This window comes from Penicillium canescens (genome assembly GCF_028828765.1).
Source record: "Penicillium canescens strain IBT 15451 chromosome Unknown utg000002l_segment0_segment0, whole genome shotgun sequence".
Lineage (NCBI taxonomy): Eukaryota > Fungi > Ascomycota > Eurotiomycetes > Eurotiales > Aspergillaceae > Penicillium > Penicillium canescens.
This window is the reverse complement of record NW_026703964.1, coordinates 666,612-689,990: the sequence shown is the minus strand read 5'-3', so window position 1 is coordinate 689,990 and position 23,379 is coordinate 666,612. Positions and strand designations below refer to the sequence as shown.

Here is a 23,379-nt window from a genome sequence, read left to right as displayed (position 1 = left end):
CGGAAACATATGCAGCTTTTATTCGCGCCTTATGTTCGACATCCGCCCACTTATCTGCCCACTTACCTCTTCAGGTAAGGATACGCGCCAGCACCGCTTCCAGGGGAGACTCCGCATCTCCAAAAAATCAACGCATTTCGTACCACTACCATTTGCGTTCTCAAATAATCAATTGCATCGCTTGAGCTCCGATTCAATTTATACAATTTGCCTGCATCATGGAAGCTATACGCCCCTTCGAATCTGCGGGCCCTATCAAACCAATAACCTGCGTAGAGATGCACACAGCAGGCGAACCAACTCGAATTATATGGGAAGGTATCCCACCATTGACAGGGACCCTACTCGAACAGCGCGCCCAAGCCAAACGCCAATTTGATCAATTCCGACGGGTGCTGATGCTCGAACCCCGCGGCCACTACGATATGTATGGCGCGATTCTACGTCCAGAAACAGAGCTGGTCGCTTCCGGAGAAGCTGATATTGGAGTCTTGTTCATGCACAATGAAGGCTTCTCGACTATGTGTGGCCATGCGACGATCGCGCTGGGGAGGTTCCTTGTTGATATTGATGAGAGTATTTTCCCACGTCGGAAGCAGTTGAAATATGATGCCGCTTCTGGTACTACCGCGCTTAACTTGCATGTTCCTTGTGGTGTTGTTGAAGTTTCTGTTCCGACTCTGGAATCGGGGAAGTCAGATCCTTCGAGGCCTGTGTCATTCATTTCAGTGCCTTCGTTTGCGACGGCTATCTCTCTGGAGGTTCCATTGTCTGAGAAGTACCAGTGGCCGGAGCTGAAAGGAAGAGCGTCTGTTACGGTAGATTTTGCCTATGGTGGTGCCTACTATGCTATGATCAGTTCAGAAGAACTAGGATTCCCTGGTGGCTTGGGTGATGTCAAACTCCAAGAGATGGATATTGCAACCAAATTGCTGAAGCAAGCGGTGGTCGCAAACCCCGATCTGGAATACCTCACTAAAGACATCTTGACCGGGAAGTCAGGGTTCTTGTATAGCATCATGATCACAGATAGAAACTTGGGACATGTTGATGCGTCGGAGGGATCTGCAGCCTCTCGTGCCCAACTGGACGCAACTAGCGAAGAAACAGGTCTATGTTTCTTCGCTAATCAACAGATTGATCGTTCTCCGACTGGTGGCTGTGTCGCTGCAAGAGTTGCCCTAGCACGTGCCAAGGGTGCTTTGTCCGTTGGAGAGAAGAGAGTCTATAATTCCCTAGTGACTCGGGCGTACAATGGCCTTTCTGGTTTTGTTGGGTCTGTGTTTGATGAGGCCGAGGGAGACAAAGGGCAGCGGAGTGTCAGAGCCCGAGTTGAGGGATATGGATATTACACCGGGTACCATTCGTTCGTGGTGGAAAAAGAAGATGGACTTGGTGTGGATGGGTTCTCTGTTCGCGATATCGCTTTATAGAAGGTTGTTGGCCTAGGCTCATACGTAAGGATGGGAACAGCATGTCCAGGGGACTGATAGCTGTCAAATCTAACGACTGTTTGATGGTAGCCAAGTGATCAACTGGCCGCTTCCCGTCTTGATGAGCATTCTTCGCTTCTAGTAGCAACGCCGCTAATGCGGTACTCAGCGGCGACTACAACGCCCATCTTTTTCCGTATGTCCGGACCTTTTAATCCTCGACCAGAACCATCAAAACACTGATGTAACCGATTTTGATCATAAGATGGTCGTAATTCCTTCGCTGAAGCGGCATGTTGTTCGCTGACAAGATATCTGCAGGGCAATCCTAGAAGGACCCCCATTCTAGGCGTTTGGACCCTACCTACGCTCACTAAGCCTGATTACATAGGTCTTATGCAGTAATCGTATTTCAATGCATTAATCGCTAAAAATCCATCAATTTCTTGGCAATGCTAATGCCCTGAGATTGGCGGTCATAGATCCGAGGTACTTCTATTTACTATGCATCCGCCTAGTAAAATTAAGTCACTACCATCCCGTATAACGAGCAACTGGCTTCCTGGCCCCGGTCGGCTAGGAAGACATCTTGTCAAATAGGAATAGGAAATACATTAAAATTTGACTCGATTTTTTCCTTCTTTATGCCTCTTTAAAAAGAATCTGACGCAGAATAGCTGGTTTCCTTCAGATGCGCAGTTTTGATATCAGCATCTGTTTCCTATTTAGGAGTAGTACCTTGCTTGGAAATTGGCCGCTATTAGGTACTTCATTTAACTAGGGGTTTACATAGTAAATGAAAGTATCTTGGGGCCAGGAAGCCAGTTGCTCGTTATACGGGATGGTAGTGACTTAATTTTACTAGGCGGATGCATAGTAAATAGAAGTACCTCGGATCTATGACCGCCAATTCTCAGGGCATTAGCATTGCCAAGAAATTGATGGATTTTTAGCGATTAATGCATTGAAATACGATTACTGCATAAGACCTATGTAATCAGGCTTAGTGAGCGTAGGTAGGGTCCAAACGCCTAGAATGGGGGTCCTTCTAGGATTGCCCTATCTGCAAGATCGTCGGACTTAGGATTTAGATGTTGCTTGTCGCAGTCACGCCCCAATATCAAAAGACAGAGCAGGACTAATTATGTTATGAATACAGAGGAAATAATTGGAAATGTGAAAATAAGATGAGGCTGTTCTTGAAAGAAATTGAGACAAAGTAATGTACATCGTGTGTGGGGGATGGACAAGGCGTAAAACAAAGGGAATTCTAAGGGCAGTCTCTATTATCCTCCAGACTCTATTATACTCGAATGATCTATTTGCCGATCTCGACACCAGCGCCACAGCCGAGGACACGCTTGATGTCACCGAAGATAGCGAACTGACCAGCAGTGATGGAGCCGACCATGAACAGACGGGCACCAATACCACCGTAGGAGCCACGGATACCGAGCTCCTTGGCGATCTTGACGAGACGGGTGACGGTTCCCTCACCGGGAGCGCCCTGGGTCTTGTTGATCTTGGAGAGCATGGTGTCGGCGGGCTGGGAGATGACGGCGGCAGCGAGACCAGCGACGAGACCGGAGCCGAGGTTGATACCGGTCTTGGAGCCGTCGGAGAGGGTGCTCTTGTCGAACTGAGCGTAGATGGCCTCGGAGACCTTCTCGAAGACGACGAACTTAGCCATGGTGTAAGGGACCCTGTGAGAACCGCGTTAGCACAAAATAGGGCTGATATGAAAATCCCAAAAAATTGACTTACTGCTTGAAGAGGATAGGTCCGAATCCGGAGTAGAAGGCACCAATGCCCTCCTCCTTCATGATACGACCCATAGCGGGGAGAAGACCGCTGGCGAAGGTGGGCTGGGAGACGAGACGAATACGGGTGGCCTCAAGGGGGCAAAGGGCGACATCAGCGAAGAACTCGGCGATACCGGCGGAGGCAAGGTAGACAGCAGTGCGGTTGTTCTTAGCGGTCTCGTAGCCGAGCATGTTGATGGACTGCTGCTTGAAGAACTCGTATCCACCGAACTTGAAGGCACCCTGAAGGAAGTAACCGGCAGCGGTGGGACCGAAGCCAGTCAGGAGAGCGCCAGCACCCTCGTTCTGGATGACCTGGCGGAAACCACCGATCATGCCACGGTTGTAGGTGACAGGGTCAAGCTGAATACGGGTCTTGACGCTGTATGCGATCCGTTGTTAGTCAAAGTTTCATGTTTCCGGCGATTGTATATAGCTTCAATCGCTTCAAATAACGAATTAACTCACACGTCGAGTGGCGTGGCCGCACCGTGTGTGATAGCACAGCAAGCAGCTCCCTGTATACAAAAGAAAGTTAGTTGACTTGGGTAGCGGAGGTGAGGTGGTTGGTCCCCGGTTTCAAGGGTTCATACAGCGAAAGAAATTCTTCCGTAGAAGTCGAAAGCGCCCATCTGAGGGGCGGGGTGGTAGTAGTGGCCATTTTGATATGGAGAACAAAAAAGCAGACAGAGAATAAAAGAGAAAGAGAGGAGAGTTAAGGTCACTTGAAGTGGTGGAGGATTGAGAGAGGAGAAAAGATTTCAAAGGGATGGGCCCGAACCCGAAAACTTTTCGCGGCCAATGCGGGAGCCACTCGGCAGCACACGGTTGCCACTAAATTCCGATCACCCGGGCAATAGCCCCAGTACTTGATAGCTTTGTTTCTATGCATTGATAGTTGTATGATATAATATAACGTTATGCCTGAAACAACATTGAGGTTCTCAATATCAAAACACCCATGATGCTTGGTCGCCCTGGTTATGCACCGGAATTATGCGGAATAATACGCACAGCCACTGACCGAGAGCGTCACATCGCAAGCTTGATATTGTATAAGCTGGGTTTTACTAAAAGCAAACTTGAAGTAGATAGGCCAGTGTCAAGGTAGATTTCATACACTATGGTCATCAAAATCGCAAACAATCGCAATCTCAAGACCCGCATCCCAGCGCAGATTTTGAGTGCCCACACAATTATCCCTACGTCAGAGTGGACACCCTGTTCCTTTTGTACGGGGGGTGGGGGAACCATTGTGGCAATATAATCTCTCCGCTTTCAGGTACTATTGGCTCCTTACTAAGGTACAGTAGTTAAAAAAAGCCTCAAAAACACAAACTCTAGAACCAAGCGGGTGAGTATCATTCTTCCATCTCTTGTGTATCGTCAGCGGCATTCTTTGCAAGCACCTCATCACGACTAAAAAAAAAAAAAAGAGACGGTAAAGCATTCAATATATATCGAAAGGGAGATATCTCGAAGAAAAATGATATATCCCAGGTTAATCTCGTTTCCAGCGTTCCTCGTGGGACTCTGGATGAGGCTAATTGTGAAATCTCTAGGTTTATGACGTGGTTCGTTTACAACATGCCCTTTGTTCGGAGCGGAAAGGAGTATCTGCCCTAGTACATAAACTGCTGACTCATGAAATAACTTGAGTACTGGCGTCAAACACATAAAGATCACGCGTCTTAGCTATAAGGCGAAACATCGTAGCTATATGGCGAAACATCGTACGTGTATTTGCGGTAAATGCGCTGAGGAGTTCGTGACTTGCCTGGCGCGAATGTCTTACATGGATGCATTAAAGCAATTTTGTCCATGTTTAATATTCTACTAATTACAGTGCAATAATCCTAGATTTAGGAGTCGAACCTGTCAGACATACTCCACGCAAATAAACCACTGTAGAGTGCTACTCGGCTCCACTGCTGCACTTGCCATCAGCTATCGACAGCCCTATAGCCTATCTGTTTTTTTGTCTAGAAAATATTAACGTTAACCTTCTGTTTTGCCGTGTTAACCCCTATTAAAGTTCTGTAAATCGCCTGTGGGTTTAGGGCCAGGCAGCTAGCCTAGCCCAGGGGTCCACCAAGGCTTCAAGACCCTGATCATCTCGAGAGAAGACAAAACACAGACTTTGGCACCGTCGAGGCGCAAATATAGCACCTGTATGAACCCTACGAATCCACAGGTTCCATCTACCAAGCTTGCAAGGCTGAACTACCGTCGATTGGCAAAGAACAACGCCGAACTCTGAAACTGAAGGCGGATCCAGAACTTCAATGTTTCGGTTTTATTTCCTAAACTTCTTACTAGGGTCTTCCTCATCACGATGAAACACCCTAGAGAAATTTAGTAGCTTCACGTTGATAAAGCTTGTAGTAAAGCAATAATGCTTGTTCCGTGTTGGCCTGATTGTCACCATATAAAGTCTTCATCTCCGCCCACCATTGGAGATTTATTCATTACAGTCTATCCTCGTCGGCATAACTCCCAGCAACAAAGCTCGGATCCTTTAAAATGCGTTACAGCTACGCACTCGTTCCTCTCGTTTCCGCCATGCAGGCCATGGCCATCGATGCCGACACATGGTATTTTGGAAACAGTCTGTTCTATCTCGGTCCCCCTTCAGGAAACTCTGCCATCACCAAGGCGACCTATTCTATCGTCCCTCCAACAGTTCCCTCCGGCGCGAAGGCATCCAACACCAATGATGAAGTCTGGGTTTCTGTCTGGATTGGCGCGTCTTCAACTGCCGGCGACGACAATGCCAATTTATACCAGCCGATATTCAACTGGTCCCTAGACCAGGAGTCTCAGTACGTGGAATTTGATTAGGTACCGTCGGATGAGAGAAAGGTGGGTTTTACTGACTGTGCATGTAATATAGGGGTTGTTCCGCATCTGCTGATGAGTGGTGTGTCGCAGCGAGCACTTATACCCCATGTAAGCATATCTAGAAGACCCACGCTGTGAAATCCACTATATTATGCACCGAACAAGCTGACCGGACATCGTTGCATTAATAGCCGGTCAACTTGGCCAAGCCTATGTGACAGTCCCAAATAACACCCTAGTGAACTTCGAAAGTGAGTTACTTCTCTCTGTTAAACATGCGTTCATCACCCAACGGGACATCAATTCTAATGATTAACTCACGCCCAGTCGCCGTTGAGAACGGAAAGGTTGTCCAAACTGTCACCATGGACGGAAAGGTCGTGTCGAAGGAAAGCGATGGTGAGTGGATCATCGAGACTCGCCGAAAGCTTCGCTCGACTAACTAGCAGCCTCAGCCCTCGACTCGCCCCTTCAATACCTGTACTCCAGCAATGAGTGCTACACCGGTTCTGGAAACTGTGGCTCGCTCGCAGGTTACTGTAAGCCCTTCTGTTCCTCAGAGTATCTCACGAGGCGACGGCCTAACATGCAATAGACATCAATAACCTGACCGTCACCTTGAGCGAGGCCGACACCAAGTTCGACCAGGCGATGGCCCTTGATGGTGTCACTGATAATGGCTTTACCACCTCAGATGGTGGCCTGACCTGGTACACCGAGTGGGTCAAGGTTAACAGTGTTGACTTTGACTCTACTTCTGCTGTTAAGAGCGACTTCAGCAGCAGCTCTTAAGGCCCCTTGGTAGTGGTGTCTTAATTACATGGGTCTATAATAGTGTTTTACGTGGTAGCGGGAAAAGCCATCGAGCCGTGCCGTGGCTTATACATACATCTTGGGCAGCAAAACCGGTTGTACATATAAACTTATAAGTAGAGACTATCACTCATAGCACGTATCGGAAGTTTGGGTTCTGTGAATTTATTAGCAATTTATCCAAAACCAAGTCAGAAAGCTGACTACTAACCTCGAAATCCGTCAAATCAGCCGACTCATCCACTTCAAAGGGAGCCCCAGACTCATTTGCAGCTGCTGCAGCGGCATCCCTCTGTTTGTTTCTGCGGATCAACAGCCACCGTAGACAGACAGTCAACGCAGCCTGTGCAGAAGAACATGCGAGGAGAACCTTGCATCCGGTCTGATAGATGGGTGCTTCTTTCGCGAGGAACGCGTGTGGTCCTATGATATTACCAGCACAATAGGCCAGGAATACGAAAGCAACACCGGTGGAGCGCTTCGTATACCCACCCAGATTTGTGGCGGGCATCTGCAGCGCCAGGACTAGGGAGCAGACGTAGGCACCGACGATGTAATAACTGAATAGCACGCCGACCTTGTGTGTGGCATGATCCAGCTTCCACATCAGAGAGATACCAATGATTGTCGGGATGAGGTACGCGAACATGACGATGGTACGGTAATTGGCAAAGCGAGATGCAAAGTATGTTCCTGAGAGGACCCAGACCACTTGGAAAGCACCAAAAGGAATACCCAGAGCGACAGTAGTAAGTGAGTCGTGGGTTAGGCCCTTGATGATCAGCTTGCTGAAGTTGGCGATTCCACCGTTGACGACCTCATTAAATAGAGTGAAAAAGAACAATATCCAGACCTGGGGATCGACCAGGGCCTCGCGGATCTGGTTCCACTTGATTTGGTGGTTGATAATACCAGTGCGGCCAAGACGTCCACGACCGATGAGCAGAGCCTTGTCTTCTAGACTAAAGCGCTTTGCGGAGAGGACGTCACCGGGGAGAAAGAAGAGCATAACGATACCCCAGCAAACAGTGATGCCTCCAAGAATGAGGTATATAGCTCTCCAAACGGCAATCGTTTCGATTTGACCAATACCAAACGTGAGGACTCCACCGACCATAGCACCAACTCCGTTACAACTGTAGAAGACACCAGCGCGAAACGGTTGTTGGGAGCGTGTATACCACATGCCAATAATCATCATAAAGCAAGGCGTTATTGGAGCTTCGAAAACACCAAGAAGAAAGCGGCAGATAGCCATCCCGGTAAAGGAGGAACAGGCGGCAGTAATCATGAGCATAGCGCCCCAGGCGACAATATTGCAGGAGACGACCTTAGCGAGGTTGGTCTTCTGCGCTAAGATATTCCAAGGGTATTCGGCGACAAGGTAGGCAAAATAGAAGATACTGGCTAGCCAACTGTATTCGTTGCTTGACATGTGTGTCGACTTGAGGAGGTCAAACACCGCAGAGTAAGCCAGTGCGGATTTGTCGATGTATTGAAGCATGTAGGTTCCTGCAAGCAAGGGGAGCAGAATAAGATCTACTCTGCGGACCACGGCCTTGTTGCGTGCTTCATCGTCCAATAGGCCTTGAACGTCTTCATTGGTGAATCCATGTTGACGCAGGAAGACCTCACCCTCGTCAAGGTCTGTGATAATGCCGACTTGGACGTCTTTCTCGCCGACAGAGTCTACCACGGGTTCTTTCTTGGTTACCTCCATGACATCAAGCTAGTAGATTGATCAATGAAAGTGTTCAGATGGTTGAAGGAGTAGAAGTCAGAAGGGTTCGTATACGAGAACCAAATTCCCCCAATGCCTTTTATGCATGACCGTTTTGCGTTATCTATACTTTCTAGAAACGGGGAATATGGTGCGGAGCATTGCTGGGCATGCCATTCGGACTTTGGCCGAACGTGATAAGAGAGTCTCGGAATCATATCAAGCAAGCCTAACTATCTCTGAGATAAACATCCCGTGTCTCCACTTGGTTTACTTCCCCCGCACGGCTCTACTTCTGAGGCCCGGATAGATAGCGAGCCCAACGGTGCTATATCAGACCTCCGAACCCCATCTTGCCGTCTTTCTTGGCTTTGAACTGACCAAGATACACAATGACAGTCGATAGCAAGCCCCCCTCGGTGACTCTGGCCCAAGGCCAGGTAGTTGGCACGCAACTCAAGGACAATTTCCCACAAACAGTGGACGCCTTCTTGGGAGTGCCATACGCGTTGCCTCCTGTTGGAGATCGGCGATTTAGACCTGCAGTCAAAGTTGCGAGCTCATCAGACACTATCGATGCATCCAAGTACGGCCCCGCGGCCCCAGGGAAAGCATTGCTATCGGGCGGACCGAAACTGGAGCAGAGTGAGGACTGTTTGACCGCGAACGTTTTCCGGCCTGCCAGTGCTGGAGATGGGCAGAAGCTTCCAGTCGCAGTCTATATCCATGGCGGTGCCTTTAACCGTGGAGCGGCGGCGATGCATGACACCGCGTCTATGGTGGCATGGTCCGAAGAACCGTTTGTGGCTGTGAGTTTTGGCTATCGCATTGGAGCGCTTGGATTTTTGCCATCGAGTCTCTCCGAGAAGGAAGGATTGCTGAACCTAGGATTGCGTGATCAAATTCATCTGTTGGAGTGGGTTCAGGAGAACATTGGCCACTTTGGCGGTGATGCTGGGAGAGTGACTCTATTTGGTCTCTCGGCAGGGGCACACTCTGTAAGTATCGCAATTTCCAACCGCATCTTCGAGTCTACTGTTCTAATAGAAGAGTGTAGATCGGCCACCTCCTGCTCAATCACAACGCCTCCCCCTTGTTCCACCGTGTTATCATCGAATCGGGCGCCCCCACTTCTCGCGCCGTTCGCCCATACAATGCGAAAGTCCACGAAGAACAATTCCAAGATTTCCTTCAGGAAGTCGGATGTCCTGCAGATCTACCTGAATCTGAGATCTTCCCTTTCCTCCGGTCGTTGCCAAGCTTAACCGTGACCAACGCCCAAACAGCTGTCTTTGACAAATACAACCCCTCGCTGCGATGGGCATTCCAGCCCGTAATTGATGGGGACACAATTGCCCGCAAGCCCCTGGATGCATGGAATTCCAAGGCTTGGAATAAAGTACCCATAATGACCGGCTTCAACGGAAACGAAGGTACCATGTACGTCGACAAGCAAATGTCCAAGACTTCTCAATTCCGCCAGTTCTGGGAGAACTTACTCCCAGAGCTTTCATCTTCGGATCTGGATACTATTGAAAAGCTTTACCCCGACCCCTCGGTGGATTCATCCTCGCCATATCTTGAAACCAGGGAGGGTGAGGGTCTCGGTGCCCAATACAAACGTATCGAGGCTGCATATGGTCACTATGCCTACGTTGCGCCAGTTCGCCAAACTGCGGAGTTTGCGTCATCACAGGGGGCCCCTGTGTATCTTTACCATTGGGCACTTCCGCGAACAGTTGTTGGTCGTGCCAATCACGGAGATAACATGTATTATGAGACATACAACACCAGCATTACGGGGATTTCTAAATCACAGAGGGAGTTATCGGGTGCTCTTCATGCTTATCTGACCAGCTTTATTACCAAGGGTGATCCTAATGCTGTCCCCGGTCGGTATGGCGAGAGACCGGAGTGGAAGCCCTTCAAGCCCGAGGATAACAAGGTTATGATCTTTGGAGAGGGCAACGAGGAATTGATTGGCGGGGATACTGCTCCTCCTGCTAAATGTGTTGCAGACGATTGGGCAAGGGATGAAACTAAATTCTGGTGGTCGAAGGTTCCAATTTCTCAACTTGCTTGATTCCGAACAATACTTTGAATATAGTCCCGCACATAGATACCGTCAATAGATGTCCTTCATATTTCACGAGCACTGTTGAATATAATCTCCCCGGATTGTGAAGAACGAGCTCCACTTCCGCATCAGCGGCCTCCAAGATGGGCTCCGCTCAATACTGCGGTTTCCAGCCGATGTGAAGCCCATTCTTGGACTGCAGGTACACTGACCACCCAAGAACAGCGGAACCAGATGACTTGGGCAGCCCCGTGCATTTCCTATCTGTTCTAGAGTTTTCTTATCTGCCAGCTCCACTGCATGACTGCCAATGCCTTGGCGCTTGCCAAGTGCTTTAACCATGGCGCAGTAGATGTCATACCAAGGAACGCCGCCACTGGAGACGAGAAAGCACCCATTCTTCCCGTGCAGTACATCTTCTCCGTAGAGGATATTTTGTGTGATCATCCTGATAGAGCATTGTAATCTCGATAACATGAGTGACGGGCCAAGTCTGAAAGTGTATCAGCGACAATCTAAACAAATAACTCGTGAAAAGGTGATAGGTCTTACCAAGAATTCCTCATCCGGTTTATACAAATTTCCAAGCTTTTTGGCTACTTGCACAATCGCGACCTCTGGATCGAAATGGGATTGCCGGATGCCTCCTCCTGACTGTGAACGATGCACGGCACGAAGATGTAACTTTGAACACCGAATTTCTCCGCAGTCTCAATAGCCCTGTTGTTGGCCTTGAGTTCCTGTTGAATAGGTGGAATCGATGGCTTCGACGCTTTCTGAATTTCACACAGTTCGGGATCATCATCGGGCAAAAGCCGATCGATCGGATGGCCGCAGTGATTGCTACACAACCTCGCCCCTGAAGTATGCAGGAGATGCACTTCATATTCGGTCTATTTCTTGACTTGTGCATGTGCCTACGTCTTTACACTATGGAATTAGATATTGGTAAAAATATTGTTTATGACGGCTAACTTAGAATTCACTGATATATGAACGGTTGCCATACTGTTCAATTTGACTGTGCAATTCACCTTGAGCTGTTGAACTGCACGAAGTAATTTCCTATCCTAGTTTCAAGACACACTTCGCGGCAGATGTCATTTCCCTGTCAACACAAAAGTCTTTGCAACATAGCGTATGTTTATTCATTTTCCGGCTTAGGAGAGTTCGAGTATGGATCCCAGTCCATATCAGCAGGAGACTCATCTTCGGCCGCACGGTTCTGGTTGGATTTGTTGACGTTCACCATCTCGAGCTCAGGGCCGCGCATTTCGCATTGCCATCGGCAGCTTTATTGCCAGGCACCCCGACGTGAGCGGGGATCCAACGGAGGGTGATAGATGTCGGTCGTGATTGTGATCGAAGAGTCCGTACGTGTGCGTATATCAGTATGAGCACGTACTGACCCGACGGTCGCTATGGGTTTTGGACTGCTTGCCTGGACACCTGCCCTAGTGGAGATTTTGGGTCACGCACTTACCCATGATCTTTCCAGCACTCATAATGATGAAGAATAAGACTTGCGACGAGTGTCACCGAATCTTCAAGTTCAAGGCTCTTCGTGAAGCGCATGGTCAGTGTGTTGGGGTCAGGAAGCGCGTGCCGATTCCATCGAGCACCTCACCTGTTCTCGTTGCGGCAAAGTATTCCCGCGCCCGTGGGGCTGCAAACGACACACAAAGCACTGCCAGGATGGTCTTCGCCTCATGAAACAGTATCAACCAGCAGCGGATCGGACCTATGGTCACTGTGGCATAGTATTCAACAGTGTACTCCGTAAGGAAACACATCAAAAGGGCATGCACTGTGGCGAAGAGTCCGACTGCAATGCCCTCATGGAGGCTCATGAACAAATCTGCTACGAAGGGAGAGCTGTCCCTGGGGACCCGAACAACAAGATCTGCCCAATTTGTGGCAAGGTGTTCAGTCGCAAGTGGACCCGAGACCGCCAGTTTCTGGCCTGCGAAGCCTTGCTGAAGGAAATCGACATTCATGAGTAACGATATCTCGATCACCTGTGAAAGGTGATCGAACTCTCTCCACTGCACACTGACATGGAGATCTGTCATCTTCCCCGTCAATTCAGAATCAGAGACGTCCAGCCTAACGGATGTGTCTCACGAGGATATTGTTATAATTGTTATATTGTTTACTGTTTGCCGAATGTTCAAGGATCTGTGCTATTATAATCAATATGTCTACTTATTTATTACTAAAATCATCAATTATCAGGAAGCTAACACATCAAGTTACTTCACATCGTATCTCTGCTGCCATCTAGAATTGCCCCTGTAACGGTATAAAGCTTACTATATCATAAGAAGCTGAATCATTGCAAGATTGGCCGATTTCATCAACCTTTAATGACTCTCTAATCCCACTATATCTGAGTTGAATAGAAAAGATACAAAATAATAATTACAATAATCTGCCATCCATGACAGTAGGTAAACTATCACAAGCACAATCAAGCGGCATCAGCAATAATAACTTCGGCGGCCTTCTCACTTATCATGTAGATTGGCAGCGCGACATAGTACCCGGGAATCTTTGGGAACACCGAGGCATCTACAACGCGTAACCCATTTACCCCCCGTACCCGAAAGTCAGAGTCCAGTACGGCTTTCCCGTCACCATCCTCTCCAATAGCAGCAGTACAGCAGGCATGATGGCCCCAGGCCTCTTGCTTGATAAAGTCTTTGACCTCACTCTCGGTAGTGACGTTAGGCCCCGGCCAGACCTCGTCGAATCCCCCGTCGAGCGGGATAAGATCGTCGAATATCGTTCGAGAAAACTCCACCGCCTCGTACACAGACTGAAGATCCTTCTCATCCGCATCATTTTCTGTTACTCCGGTATCAAACGAGTTAAAGGTGATATCGGGTACGTCGCGGGGGTCAATGGAGCGCAGCTTCACTGTACCTGCGTTGTTGCGACTGCGTGCCTTCAATGTGATCCAAGTCCAATGTTGAGCATCCTTGAGACCTTCATATGAATAGTTCGGATAATAGCCGGGGAAGTTGACGGGGGCTCCCGAGATCAATAGGTCCGGTTCGTCGTCCGCCACGGATGACTTGCGAATGATTGCAATGGCAATTCCGTTGGTGGTATACGTGCCCTTAAACAAAGGATCGTTCTCATACTGTTCCAGACAGGGGTCGGGCATGGTATACATGAAGGTGCATTTGGAGGTGAGAACGAAATCGGTAGGGGATTTCCCAACTGTACCGATCTCATACCGGTCCTGAAGGTTGGAGCCGACGCCAGGCGAGTTCACCAGCGTGGAGATACCCAGCTCGGACAACTCCTCCTGTGGACCAATTCCGCTGAGCTTCAACAACTGAGGGGTGTTGAATGATCCTGCGGACAGAATCACCTCACGCGCGGCGTTCACACTACCCGGTATACCGTTAGAGGCCGTGCGGGAGGCCCGGGGATCCGCACGATATAGGCTCTGGCCCCGAAGATAGTCCACACCAAGAGCCCGCGGCTTAGCTCCAGTGGTATCAAACCTTACTTTGGTCACAAGCGTGTTGAGCTGGATGTCAAGATGGTATTTCCGTGAGCCGTCAGAGTGGACGGCATTTACAGTCTTCATGAGGAACTCTCGAGGGCCTGTACGTTTGTACTCGGGAACGTCCACAGCCAGAGGCACTTGGTATGGGCCGGTCTCATAATCGCGCGTGGGGGAGGCGTTGTTAAGATCGCGTAGAAGGACTCCCGCGAGGCCCGTCACAGTGTTGACCAATTTACCCAGCAGACTCTGACCTGCAGCTGTCGCGCCAGCAAGGATCAAGGAAAGGAGTTTTTGGTCTTCAATCACGAGACGCAAGTCGGTCAAACTTGTTGTGAGCCATCCTTCAAATCCATGGCCCACCAGGCCACTTGGTATATATCGGTTGCGCTCCAATCTTTCAAAGTATTTTCGCATGTTTGACGCAGACCACGAGTCATTCCCCGTGAGAGCGGCCAATTGCTCCCAGTCATTCTCGTACGGGTAGATGGTGCTGACAAAATGACTGTTAGCATACAGATCGCCCAGCCTCAGGCCCGCATAGAAAGATTGAAGACTCACATCATGGCATTGTGGGCAGAGCACCCTCCTAAGGTCCCAGCTCTTGGATACAATATGCCCAGAGGCTCTGAGCCATCAGGTGCATCGCGTCCAACGTGGAGGTCCCCTGCAGGAGTCCGGTATGTCATCTTTGTATCTTCTTCCTGGCGTGAGATATTCGAGTAGTGGTTCACAAAATAGTCCCATCTCATGGGATCATACTCAGTGGACTGAAGCTGCAAGGCAGGGACAATTTGTTGTGTGGCATTTCCCTGGTCATCACCTGCGTCCAGAAGAAGTACCTTGTATCCGGCAATTGCCAGTCGCGCTGCTAGAGGGCCTCCTCCAGGGCCGGACCCAACAACAACATAGTCATATTCCGAGGACGTGGCGTTGTCTCGCGCTGTTTTACCGCCAACTGGTGATCTCTTATATGTATCATGATGCTGCGGATTTGAGCTGTGGCCTCTGTAACATCTGTCAGTTCTTGCGATATCAGATTCAGGCTTGTACCGGAAGGAACTTCCAGGAAGTTCTGGCACATACGAAGCTAGCACAACTGAAAGAGTGGATAATAACGCAGCCACTGCCGAGAGACGCATGGTAAATGCTCGAGGGAAGACCAAGACCTCAAAGTGAAAAGCAGGAACAAGAGTGAAAACACAACAGAGGTCAAACTAGGTAAAGACAGAACATGAACTTCCAAAGCAGCATATATCTTCCATCGCCATCTATTATAAGCTGATACACCTTGACCCCTGGGGTCTTCTACAGTACCATCCGTGACCACGTTACTACCATGTCCTCATTCTGCTTGTAGTATGATCGACATTACCATCCTATTTCAAAGCTGGTCTGTTTTGTACAGCGGGTCGTATCCCCTAGCATGGCACCAATTTCGTCTGACTCGTAAACTAGTCCAGCAGCTCCATACAGGTGGATGGTCTGTCTCGTATTGACCCGGCTGGTATCTTGTTAGTATCCCAAAGAAAAAGATACAAAAACACTGCTAGTCCTGCCCTAGCAATCGCCGGCCAATCAGTAATTCTTTATTGCGTCTCGGGACCCTCGTGCTGACGGACTAGTGCCTACCCTATGCCGTCTGACATGCCGATCATATAACATTACAGGTAAACAGTGTAACGGTGAGGCTAATCCTCTTTTCGCACGACGAGGCTTCGTTTATTTAGGCCTGCAATTTATTAATGTGGGGAGGAGGGTCCACAGTGCACCAAAAGTAAACGCGCCCAGCACCCCGGGATCGTTTTCCGTATGCTGAAATTGGGACCCATAACGGCATTACGCCACAAACCTACTGAGACAAGTCAAGAATCTTATTTCTGCTCTTGATAATCTAGAAGCATTGCCGGTCCACTTTGCGACTAGGCAAATGGGGGTCAGGGGCACTTGAATCCCAACAACCCCTGATTATTGCCGAAAATTTACCAACTGTACCCGTGAATTAGTGACATTGTGCAGGAGAGTAGGTACCAGCTTCCTGTTTAGGAGGCCCACTACCTCGCTAGCAATCCGCTTGAGGTTTCACCAAAAATGCAAATTGAAATTATGGCAATGTGTACCAACCAGCTTGACAGTCAACCCGTGGGTATAAATCTTATTTGGTGAAATTAAACAAAGTATGTTTCGCGTACAAAGACACCTGGATATATAGGATTAAAAGCTAGATATAGGGGCTCCTGCGAGAAACCGTCTTGTGTAATTCACAAATTGAGCGACTGGCTTTGCTACTCAACTTGCTAATGGTGTAGCCGGCTATCACTCGAAGTGTCCATATCATCAAGGGGGTAGAAATGCCGGTCACCACTCTTGCTTTGGACGTGAAGTGCTCCTTCAAATCGAGACCCAGTTCCATGAGAGCGAGAGTTCATCCCATACGATTTAGTGTTTTCCGTGTCGCCAAATAATCCAGGTGAGACTCGGCGGAGTAAAGAACGAATAGCAGGGAGACATGAACAGATAATACCCACGTCAACTTCAATGGTAGACCAGTAGCCAACGCTCACGTAGTCCCCTTGCATTCGTCAGTATGTTTGCGGCCATGAAACTTACGAGTCTGGCGATTACTTACATGTCAAGTTTGTGGTGCTGGCAAAATGAATGAGTGAGTTTAGGCGCAGGATGCTCACAAGAGTCACACTAAGTCCCAAATCAGTCACATCTCTCACGAATATTAGGTATTCATGAAAACATACAAGATACCCAGACTAAACATGCACATCACGTATACCTTCTTCCTGACGGAAAGATTTAGCTTGTAAAGCTGCCGTAATGGCAGAACCATGACCAATATATCAAGCACCATGTTGATGATTGCCGCTGCCCATCCCTGTGCATTGATATGGTTGCATTTAAAATTGCCCTCTCCGTCCCAATGGAGCCATGCGCCAGGTAGTGGCCGACATTGAAACACCGAAATTAAGACAAAGGCAATCAAGTAACTCAAGTTTAATGCGATGGCAATATATGTTGCTATCCGGAGGCGCCGGTCGGGAAAGATGCGAAGGTAGAAGCAGCAGATGGAGATTTTGGTTAATGGCAGAATTGACAGATAGATCAATTCATCCCAGAAGTAAATCTGCTTGGGTCAGATAAATCTGTATAGCCGAGAGCATAAGGTTTGTGCACTAACATAAAGGATTCTCGTGATGTTTTCGAAAGGGAGTGTCCACATATCTCTTCCTAAACCCGCGTCGGCCACTAGTAAAGGTCAGTGAAATGCAGGAAATCAAAGCCAGCAGTCAAGGGAATCATACAAACGACCGAAAGTGCGGATATTGGAACAACAAGACACTGAATCGTCAGTGGCAAGATACTTCATCCCTGAATAAGAGCAAATGGTGCTCACCATCGTCAACATCATCGTCCAGTCATCCATGCCAAAAGTACCACCACAGCACCTGAGCCGTGCCACCATCCGAAGGATAAAAGCAATGAGTGCTAGAATGCCACCACCGAGTCCAAAATATGAAACAAGCTTACTTCGATCTCGAAGCGGAGCTCCACAAGCCGAGCTCGTGACATTTTTGGTAGCTTATCTGTTAGCAAAGGTCACTCCTTGTGATTGAATGTTTTACCTACTCAGTGATTGACGGATCGTGCAAGTGGTGGCGACGCATCGCTCAAGGGTCGCAGTATAGGTGACATCCGTACATTGGCACTTCTGATCAGTAATTGCGCAGGAGGATTGCGGCAGTGAAATTTGCATACACTCGAGCTTGTCAATGTCAGTTTTCGTCAAGCTAATATTCAAGGCAACGGGGAATATTCCACTACTTACCGCACAAGAGGGTAGAGCAGCTGCCAGCTGTTGCAGTTGTTCCTCTCCCGCTGTCACAGAAATGGCGAAAAGCGCAACGACACTGAACGCTACAACGAAGAAACGCATTCTGCTCGAGACGCTGGCAGATGAGAATTGGTCTGATTGTGACCAGCAATTTCTAGAGCCAGCAGAACCGACCTTCTTGAAGACAGCAACCCCTTATTTGGGATGAGATAACCAGACGCACCAGTCTGGTCGGACTTTTAGAATCTACACTAAAGACACGTTTATTCTCGCAGGGAGATTAAACACCCAACTTGGCGAGAACTAGATCAGTCTCTGGCGGTGATGAGCTACCCCAATATTCTATCCCTGTCGATCGTTTAACTGTTGCGGCAAAACGAAGTTGTTTAGACCTCCATGAGCTTATGATTTTGCGGATATGCCCCTGTATGGTTTGGCTTATAGCCACTAAGAGCGATTAAACTATCCTCTGGCACAGTGGGTTTGGGGTAAATTATGATCTGCGTGCTATACGAACACTTCTCCAGTCGTAGTCACTTACTGAACGTTTTAGGGCTTAACGGGCCAGACCGAGTCAGGAGCCGAGCTGACATGGCTCCACCAGCGGGATATTTAACGAGCCGCTGATCTGCGGTATTTTGACACATGACCCCACTAAAGACTGAGCGTTTCCAACCAGACAAGATCTTGGCTTTACGCCGCAGTTTCCTAATTGATCCTCGTCAGTTTGAGCTAAGGGGAACAAGCCAGCCGGAAGCGACCGAGTGGGCCCCCGAATCCTGCCAACTCGACTACCGGACCCGATCGACACTGTTAAAAACATGCTAGTCAGTAGGCCACTAAGGAGAGGCCTGCGATTTCCCCAAACTGACCTGATCAACGTCAAGTAAATATTCACTTGCCAGCTGCGGCATGGCCTTGGATGTAGCGTGTTTGTTTAACGAGGACATGTGCGCCTCTATCGAATATTTTTGACTTTCCCCGTGATGTTATTCGTTGCAGTCCTTTTTGATTGTGCCAAAATGGTATATCGAGCGGAACGTTTGAAGGGACCTGAGAGTAGTCCCGCCAACCAACGACAGCCGCCGATCGAATTCCCAGCTCCCATTTCCGGATTTAGACTCCACGAGGGGTAGCAGCTTCTAGAGAAAGGAATCACCGGTCTACAAGGATGGGATTAGATGACAGGCAGCGGTAATATTAATGGAAATCCTCTCCGTGATGCACGAAGAAGGGAAAGAGTTAAGAATACATTTCGAAGGGAAGGACCCCCGGGTTCGGTGATAATCCATACTTCGTTCCTCCGCTGATTAAGTGTTGAGTGGGGGCCAATTTACGGAGTTTATCCCCATAATAGACTATCTAATTGACCGGCTGGTATTTCACACGACTCTGCTTGGTAATGTCTGCGTAATGGCTTCATACATGTACGCTGATACGCGCCATTCAGGGGCCATTGATGAATCAGCCTGGCTACAATGGAACTCTACCGAGGCACAAGCGCATGGAAGTGCATATCTATTTGACGCATGCCACAGTTCCAGAATAATCTACTTCTTCCATGGTTGATCGTTTTATTTCCCCAGTAGTTTGGTGATATCGCTCGTTCAAATCTGGGATCAGTTCGTTTCAGCTGTCATGCGCGTCTTCACTCAAGGGCAGTTGCTCTGGTCGTTCTCACTTCTGAGCCTTGTGGCAGGATTCCCGGGAGCAGATACCCATGGTGGTAATTTGGCCCACCGAGGATCACACAAACGATGCCCATATGCCCCAAGCCAGGAACAGGCAAGGCCAGAACATGACAAGCGGTTTCTTTTTGATTTGATGGATTCACCTGTTGTTGGTATGGCAGACCCACCGTCAGTCATCAATTGGTAGTAACGAAAACATAGTCACTGGGGAACATGCCTTCCAACCACCGAACTTTGAGAATGGTGACCAGCGCGGTCCTTGTCCAGGTCTCAACGCGCTTGCCAACCATGGCTATATCCCACGAAACGGTGTGGTGCCAGTAAGTCATTGGCTACTTGACTTCCATCAGGCACAGGCTGACTGAGAGAAAGTTTGCGAAAGTCATTTCAGCGATCAATGAGGTTTACGGCATGGGTGTCGATCTAGCTACTGTCCTTGCAATCATGGGCACCGTCTGGACAGGAGATCCGCTGTCCTTAGATCCGAGCTTCTCCATCGGTGGCCGCGATACAGGCGTCAACAACCTCTTGAACAATTTAGGTGGCATTCTAGGTACGAATGCATTTATGACATATCCCAGCCCCTTTCGGTGATTGACTTATCCTTTTGTAGGTGATCCCCAAGGCCTGATTGGGTCACACAACTTTATCGAAGCAGACTCCTCCAACACGCGGGACGACCTCTATGTGACAGGAAACAACTACGCACTTAACATGGAGAAGTTTATGTCTTGGTATAACATGTCAACCGACGGTACATTTGATATGGATCTGATGGCCAAGCGTGCAAAGAACCGCTTTGAAGAAACCATCCAAACGAATCCCGACTTTTACTACGGACCGGTTACTGGCCTTATTGCGCGCAATGCTGGTTATATCTTTCCAGGCCGACTGTTCCGGAACCACTCGCGTGAGAATCCCGAAGGAGTATTGAGTACGTGAATTTGATGGTGATGTCAACTCTAAATACATACTTTTCTAATGATTTCTCAGCCAAGAGCCATATCCGGAACTTCTACGGCATTTACGGGGAAGAACATAATTTGACATACCGCGAAGGATGGGAAAGAATCCCTGAGAATTGGTACAAGTCTCCCGTAGACTATGGCCTTATCCAACTCAATCTGGATACAATTGACTGGCTTGTAAAGTACCCAGAGCTTGGAAGGTAACTTTTATCCCTTTATTTTTCATGCTTGCACACATCTGACGAGTATATGCAGCGTTGGAGGCAACACTGGCACCGTGAACAGCTTTGCTGGGCTTGATCCAGCAGATCTGACTGGCGGTGTGCTCAGCTTGGCCACCCTCCTAGAGGGTAACAATCTGCTTTGCTTTGTGTTCGAAGTGCTGAAATTCGCTAGCCCCAACGCACTTTCTGGGCTATATGGGACCATTGCTGAGCCGCTGGAATTTGTCACCAACATTCTCGCTGTTCCTTTGCTGAATGTGACTTGCCCTGCGTTCCAGGATCTTCAAATGGGAGGCAAGCCAATTTGGGAAGCACTTCAAGACGACTTCCCTGGTGCTATGAAAAGCAACCGTGCTTTTTGAACATTATGCTTCATATTTGCCTTGAGCATGCCTAGCTCTGGTTTATCATAATTCAGACCTTTTGCAGTGCATTTGTTTGCATTTCCTTTTCTATTTGAGCTGTATCCCCGTTGATGAAATGTCCAACACCGAGGAACGGTGCTTTTGGGGTCAGGGACTCACCAAGAGATTTTAGGAAAATTAAGTATGATTCCCATCTTCTCCTTGACACAATAAGTACCACATATCGCGATCAACAATTACCTTCGCTGCTTATACTCTAATGCCTTGCCGCTTTCGATACCATTGGGCTACGAAAGTGATCTCCCTTGTCTCGCGCCTTTCTTACACCACTTATTCTACCAGAGTTATCCAAAACCACGTGTAATTGTCCCGCCACGAGAACTAGCTATTTGGCTACAAGAGCTGCTTATGACTATGCTTAAGGTTGCGCAAATTAAGCACATAATGCAGTATGGTAGAAAGAGTCCAGGTGTACAAAACATGCCTATCATGGAACGTACGGCTCCCTGTGTGCCTTTACCTTTGCTATAGCTTCCTAAATCTTTCATAGTTGAATGATTGTGAGTTTATCGCTTTTCAGTCATACACAAGACTAAGGCTTTTTTCCGACGATTAGTTAGATCGTTGATGGAAAGGTCGATGGAAAGGTAGATGTACCAAGGGTCATTGTAAGCATTTTATCAGTACTCATATCTTCCCTACTTCACGCAGTTTCTCCCATTCATGCTCCAGCATAGAGAAAAGGACCACGTCATGCCAGACGCGAAGGTGATAAATAGCCTCGCGCTCGCGACCCTCTTCCACAAAGCCCAATTTTCTATAAAGCCTCAAGGCATTTTCATTATACGAAAATGAGTATAATTCAACCCTGTGGATCCCGGCATATCGAAATGCCCAATCCAATCCCCAATTGATAGCTTCCCCACCGTACCCCTTGCCCCGGAACCCGGGCGCCAGCGATATGCCCAACGTCAAATTGCGGTGATGGCTCGTCTCCTGACCAAGTTTATTGAAGAGACTCAGATGACCGATTGGGGTCGATTTAAACGCCTCAGCATCGGATGAAGTTTTCGTATTATCTCTGTGTTGATATTCAGGTTGAAGACATATCATAACGCCGAGAACAGCATCATGAAACTTTCTTACAAATTCCTCACTCGATCGCGTGTGTGCTGGTCGCGCTAATCTAGCAGTGCTCATTGCTTGGATGGTATGGTCGTTGAGGATTTGTTTATGTAAAAACGCCTTGTCCTCCTCATTGTCCTCGACAGCTCGGTAGAGGAGGCGCTTAGACTTAAAAATGTGCTCAGGGGCATCGGTCCTTGCCATATTGAGAGGGGGTAGGCCAGAGATGTGTTTTCGATGGAAATTCTCAGATTTTATTGCTGGCTTCCCTGTCTTAGCAGGGGGCCCTGGTACTTAAGTACTCCGCCGAAAAAGACGATTGAACAGCCTGGTGTGCGCCCTAGAACTGATTGGGACCCCGACTACCAAACACCAGATCCGTATTACCTTGCTTACTTTACAGTCAGACCTGGCGTTATTCCAGCAAATTCATTGGTTGTCAAAAGAACATCTTTCATTTTTGTATATCGCCTAGCCCTTTCGAAAGGCCAGTGACATAGCCCTCCTGGCCCTGGAAGATACATATCAAATGCTAGAAAATCGGTAAAATGAGCCACGGTACACATCCGGCGTTGGGTACCTGTACGAGCCATACATGGAGAGTATTCTGCCCCCTGTTCGAGTACCAAAAAATTGTGCGACCAGCCGGGAGATAAGTATTGATAGGGAGTCGTAAGCCAGTAAAGAACCAGAAAAGTCAAAGCGGTAGCATGTAGCTCACGGCTATCATCGGTAGTGTGAAATTTATCAGGCAGTGAGATTTTCTTATTGGAAGGCGGGGGAGAGGTACATGAAACTGTTATTACTTATGCTGTTATTCCACCGTTATAGCACCAGCCACTACCGACCTCTTCACATTGAAATAAATAGCTTTTTTGTACCCTTTTTACGATCACAAACTCAGAAGTGCCATCTTTATCGGTTCTCTGAGCTTGCACGGGCATTCAAGGCGAATCAGA

At 48.4% G+C, this 23,379-nt stretch overlaps 10 protein-coding genes across 10 annotated transcripts; 4 read left to right on the top strand and 6 right to left on the bottom strand.

The window, feature by feature from the left end:
- Window positions 1-218: 218 nt before the first annotated feature.
- Window positions 219-1,433, top strand: N7446_001442 (putative proline racemase; the record flags this gene model as incomplete). The annotated part of the gene is made up of 1 exon (XM_058510191.1): window positions 219-1,433. One exon carries the CDS (start codon window positions 219-221, stop codon window positions 1,431-1,433), a length of 1,215 nt encoding a protein of 404 aa, XP_058375727.1.
- A 1,318-nt stretch (window positions 1,434-2,751) lies between these two features.
- N7446_001441 (uncharacterized protein) lies at window positions 2,752-3,867 on the bottom strand (the record flags this gene model as incomplete). The annotated part of the gene is made up of 4 exons (XM_058510190.1): window positions 2,752-3,136; window positions 3,198-3,617; window positions 3,704-3,753; window positions 3,829-3,867. 4 exons carry the CDS (start codon window positions 3,865-3,867, stop codon window positions 2,752-2,754), a joined length of 894 nt encoding a protein of 297 aa, XP_058375726.1.
- A 1,891-nt stretch (window positions 3,868-5,758) lies between these two features.
- Window positions 5,759-6,868, top strand: N7446_001440 (uncharacterized protein; the record flags this gene model as incomplete). Its single annotated transcript, XM_058510189.1, has 6 exons — window positions 5,759-6,057; window positions 6,129-6,184; window positions 6,268-6,327; window positions 6,404-6,475; window positions 6,532-6,615; window positions 6,672-6,868. 6 exons carry the CDS (start codon window positions 5,759-5,761, stop codon window positions 6,866-6,868), a joined length of 768 nt encoding a protein of 255 aa, XP_058375725.1.
- A 99-nt stretch (window positions 6,869-6,967) lies between these two features.
- On the bottom strand, window positions 6,968-8,631 carry N7446_001439 (putative MFS transporter). Its single transcript, XM_058510188.1, has 2 exons — window positions 7,101-8,631; window positions 6,968-7,046 (listed from the first exon to the last, which is right to left on the bottom strand). The coding sequence occupies exons 1-2, from the start codon at window positions 8,607-8,609 to the stop codon at window positions 7,020-7,022; spliced, it is 1,536 nt and encodes a 511-aa protein (XP_058375724.1). The 5' UTR covers window positions 8,610-8,631; the 3' UTR covers window positions 6,968-7,019.
- Window positions 8,632-8,913: 282 nt separating this feature from the next.
- On the top strand, window positions 8,914-10,759 carry N7446_001438 (putative extracellular lipase). The gene is made up of 2 exons (XM_058510187.1): window positions 8,914-9,607; window positions 9,667-10,759. The coding sequence occupies exons 1-2, from the start codon at window positions 9,002-9,004 to the stop codon at window positions 10,690-10,692; spliced, it is 1,632 nt and encodes a 543-aa protein (XP_058375723.1). The 5' UTR covers window positions 8,914-9,001; the 3' UTR covers window positions 10,693-10,759.
- Window positions 10,760-12,263: 1,504 nt separating this feature from the next.
- On the bottom strand, window positions 12,264-12,683 carry N7446_001437 (uncharacterized protein; the record flags this gene model as incomplete). The annotated part of the gene is made up of 1 exon (XM_058510186.1): window positions 12,264-12,683. The coding sequence occupies one exon, from the start codon at window positions 12,681-12,683 to the stop codon at window positions 12,264-12,266; it is 420 nt and encodes a 139-aa protein (XP_058375722.1).
- Window positions 12,684-13,156: 473 nt separating this feature from the next.
- On the bottom strand, window positions 13,157-15,345 carry N7446_001436 (GMC family oxidoreductase; the record flags this gene model as incomplete). The annotated part of the gene is made up of 3 exons (XM_058510185.1): window positions 13,157-14,696; window positions 14,765-15,211; window positions 15,290-15,345. The coding sequence occupies 3 exons, from the start codon at window positions 15,343-15,345 to the stop codon at window positions 13,157-13,159; spliced, it is 2,043 nt and encodes a 680-aa protein (XP_058375721.1).
- Window positions 15,346-16,500: 1,155 nt separating this feature from the next.
- On the bottom strand, window positions 16,501-18,149 carry N7446_001435 (CFEM domain-containing protein; the record flags this gene model as incomplete). The annotated part of the gene is made up of 7 exons (XM_058510184.1): window positions 16,501-16,775; window positions 16,833-16,900; window positions 16,957-17,339; window positions 17,394-17,461; window positions 17,518-17,554; window positions 17,610-17,794; window positions 17,843-18,149. 7 exons carry the CDS (start codon window positions 18,147-18,149, stop codon window positions 16,501-16,503), a joined length of 1,323 nt encoding a protein of 440 aa, XP_058375720.1.
- A 1,536-nt stretch (window positions 18,150-19,685) lies between these two features.
- N7446_001434 (peroxidase family protein) lies at window positions 19,686-21,292 on the top strand (the record flags this gene model as incomplete). The annotated part of the gene is made up of 6 exons (XM_058510183.1): window positions 19,686-19,890; window positions 19,940-20,058; window positions 20,111-20,291; window positions 20,352-20,672; window positions 20,732-20,906; window positions 20,962-21,292. The coding sequence occupies 6 exons, from the start codon at window positions 19,686-19,688 to the stop codon at window positions 21,290-21,292; spliced, it is 1,332 nt and encodes a 443-aa protein (XP_058375719.1).
- A 690-nt stretch (window positions 21,293-21,982) lies between these two features.
- Window positions 21,983-22,624, bottom strand: N7446_001433 (GNAT family N-acetyltransferase; the record flags this gene model as incomplete). The annotated part of the gene is made up of 1 exon (XM_058510182.1): window positions 21,983-22,624. The coding sequence occupies one exon, from the start codon at window positions 22,622-22,624 to the stop codon at window positions 21,983-21,985; it is 642 nt and encodes a 213-aa protein (XP_058375718.1).
- Window positions 22,625-23,379: the final 755 nt, after the last annotated feature.

Coding starts and splice junctions, on each gene's coding strand:
- N7446_001439 (XM_058510188.1), bottom strand. CDS start 8,609: ATGGAGGTAACCAAGAAAGAACCCGTGGTAGACTCTGTCGGCGAGAAA. Junction 7,047..7,100: donor CTGATTTGACGGATTTCGAG/GTTAGTAGTCAG, acceptor ATAAATTCACAG/AACCCAAACTTCCGATACGT.
- N7446_001438 (XM_058510187.1), top strand. CDS start 9,002: ATGACAGTCGATAGCAAGCCCCCCTCGGTGACTCTGGCCCAAGGCCAG. Junction 9,608..9,666: donor TCTCGGCAGGGGCACACTCT/GTAAGTATCGCA, acceptor AGAAGAGTGTAG/ATCGGCCACCTCCTGCTCAA.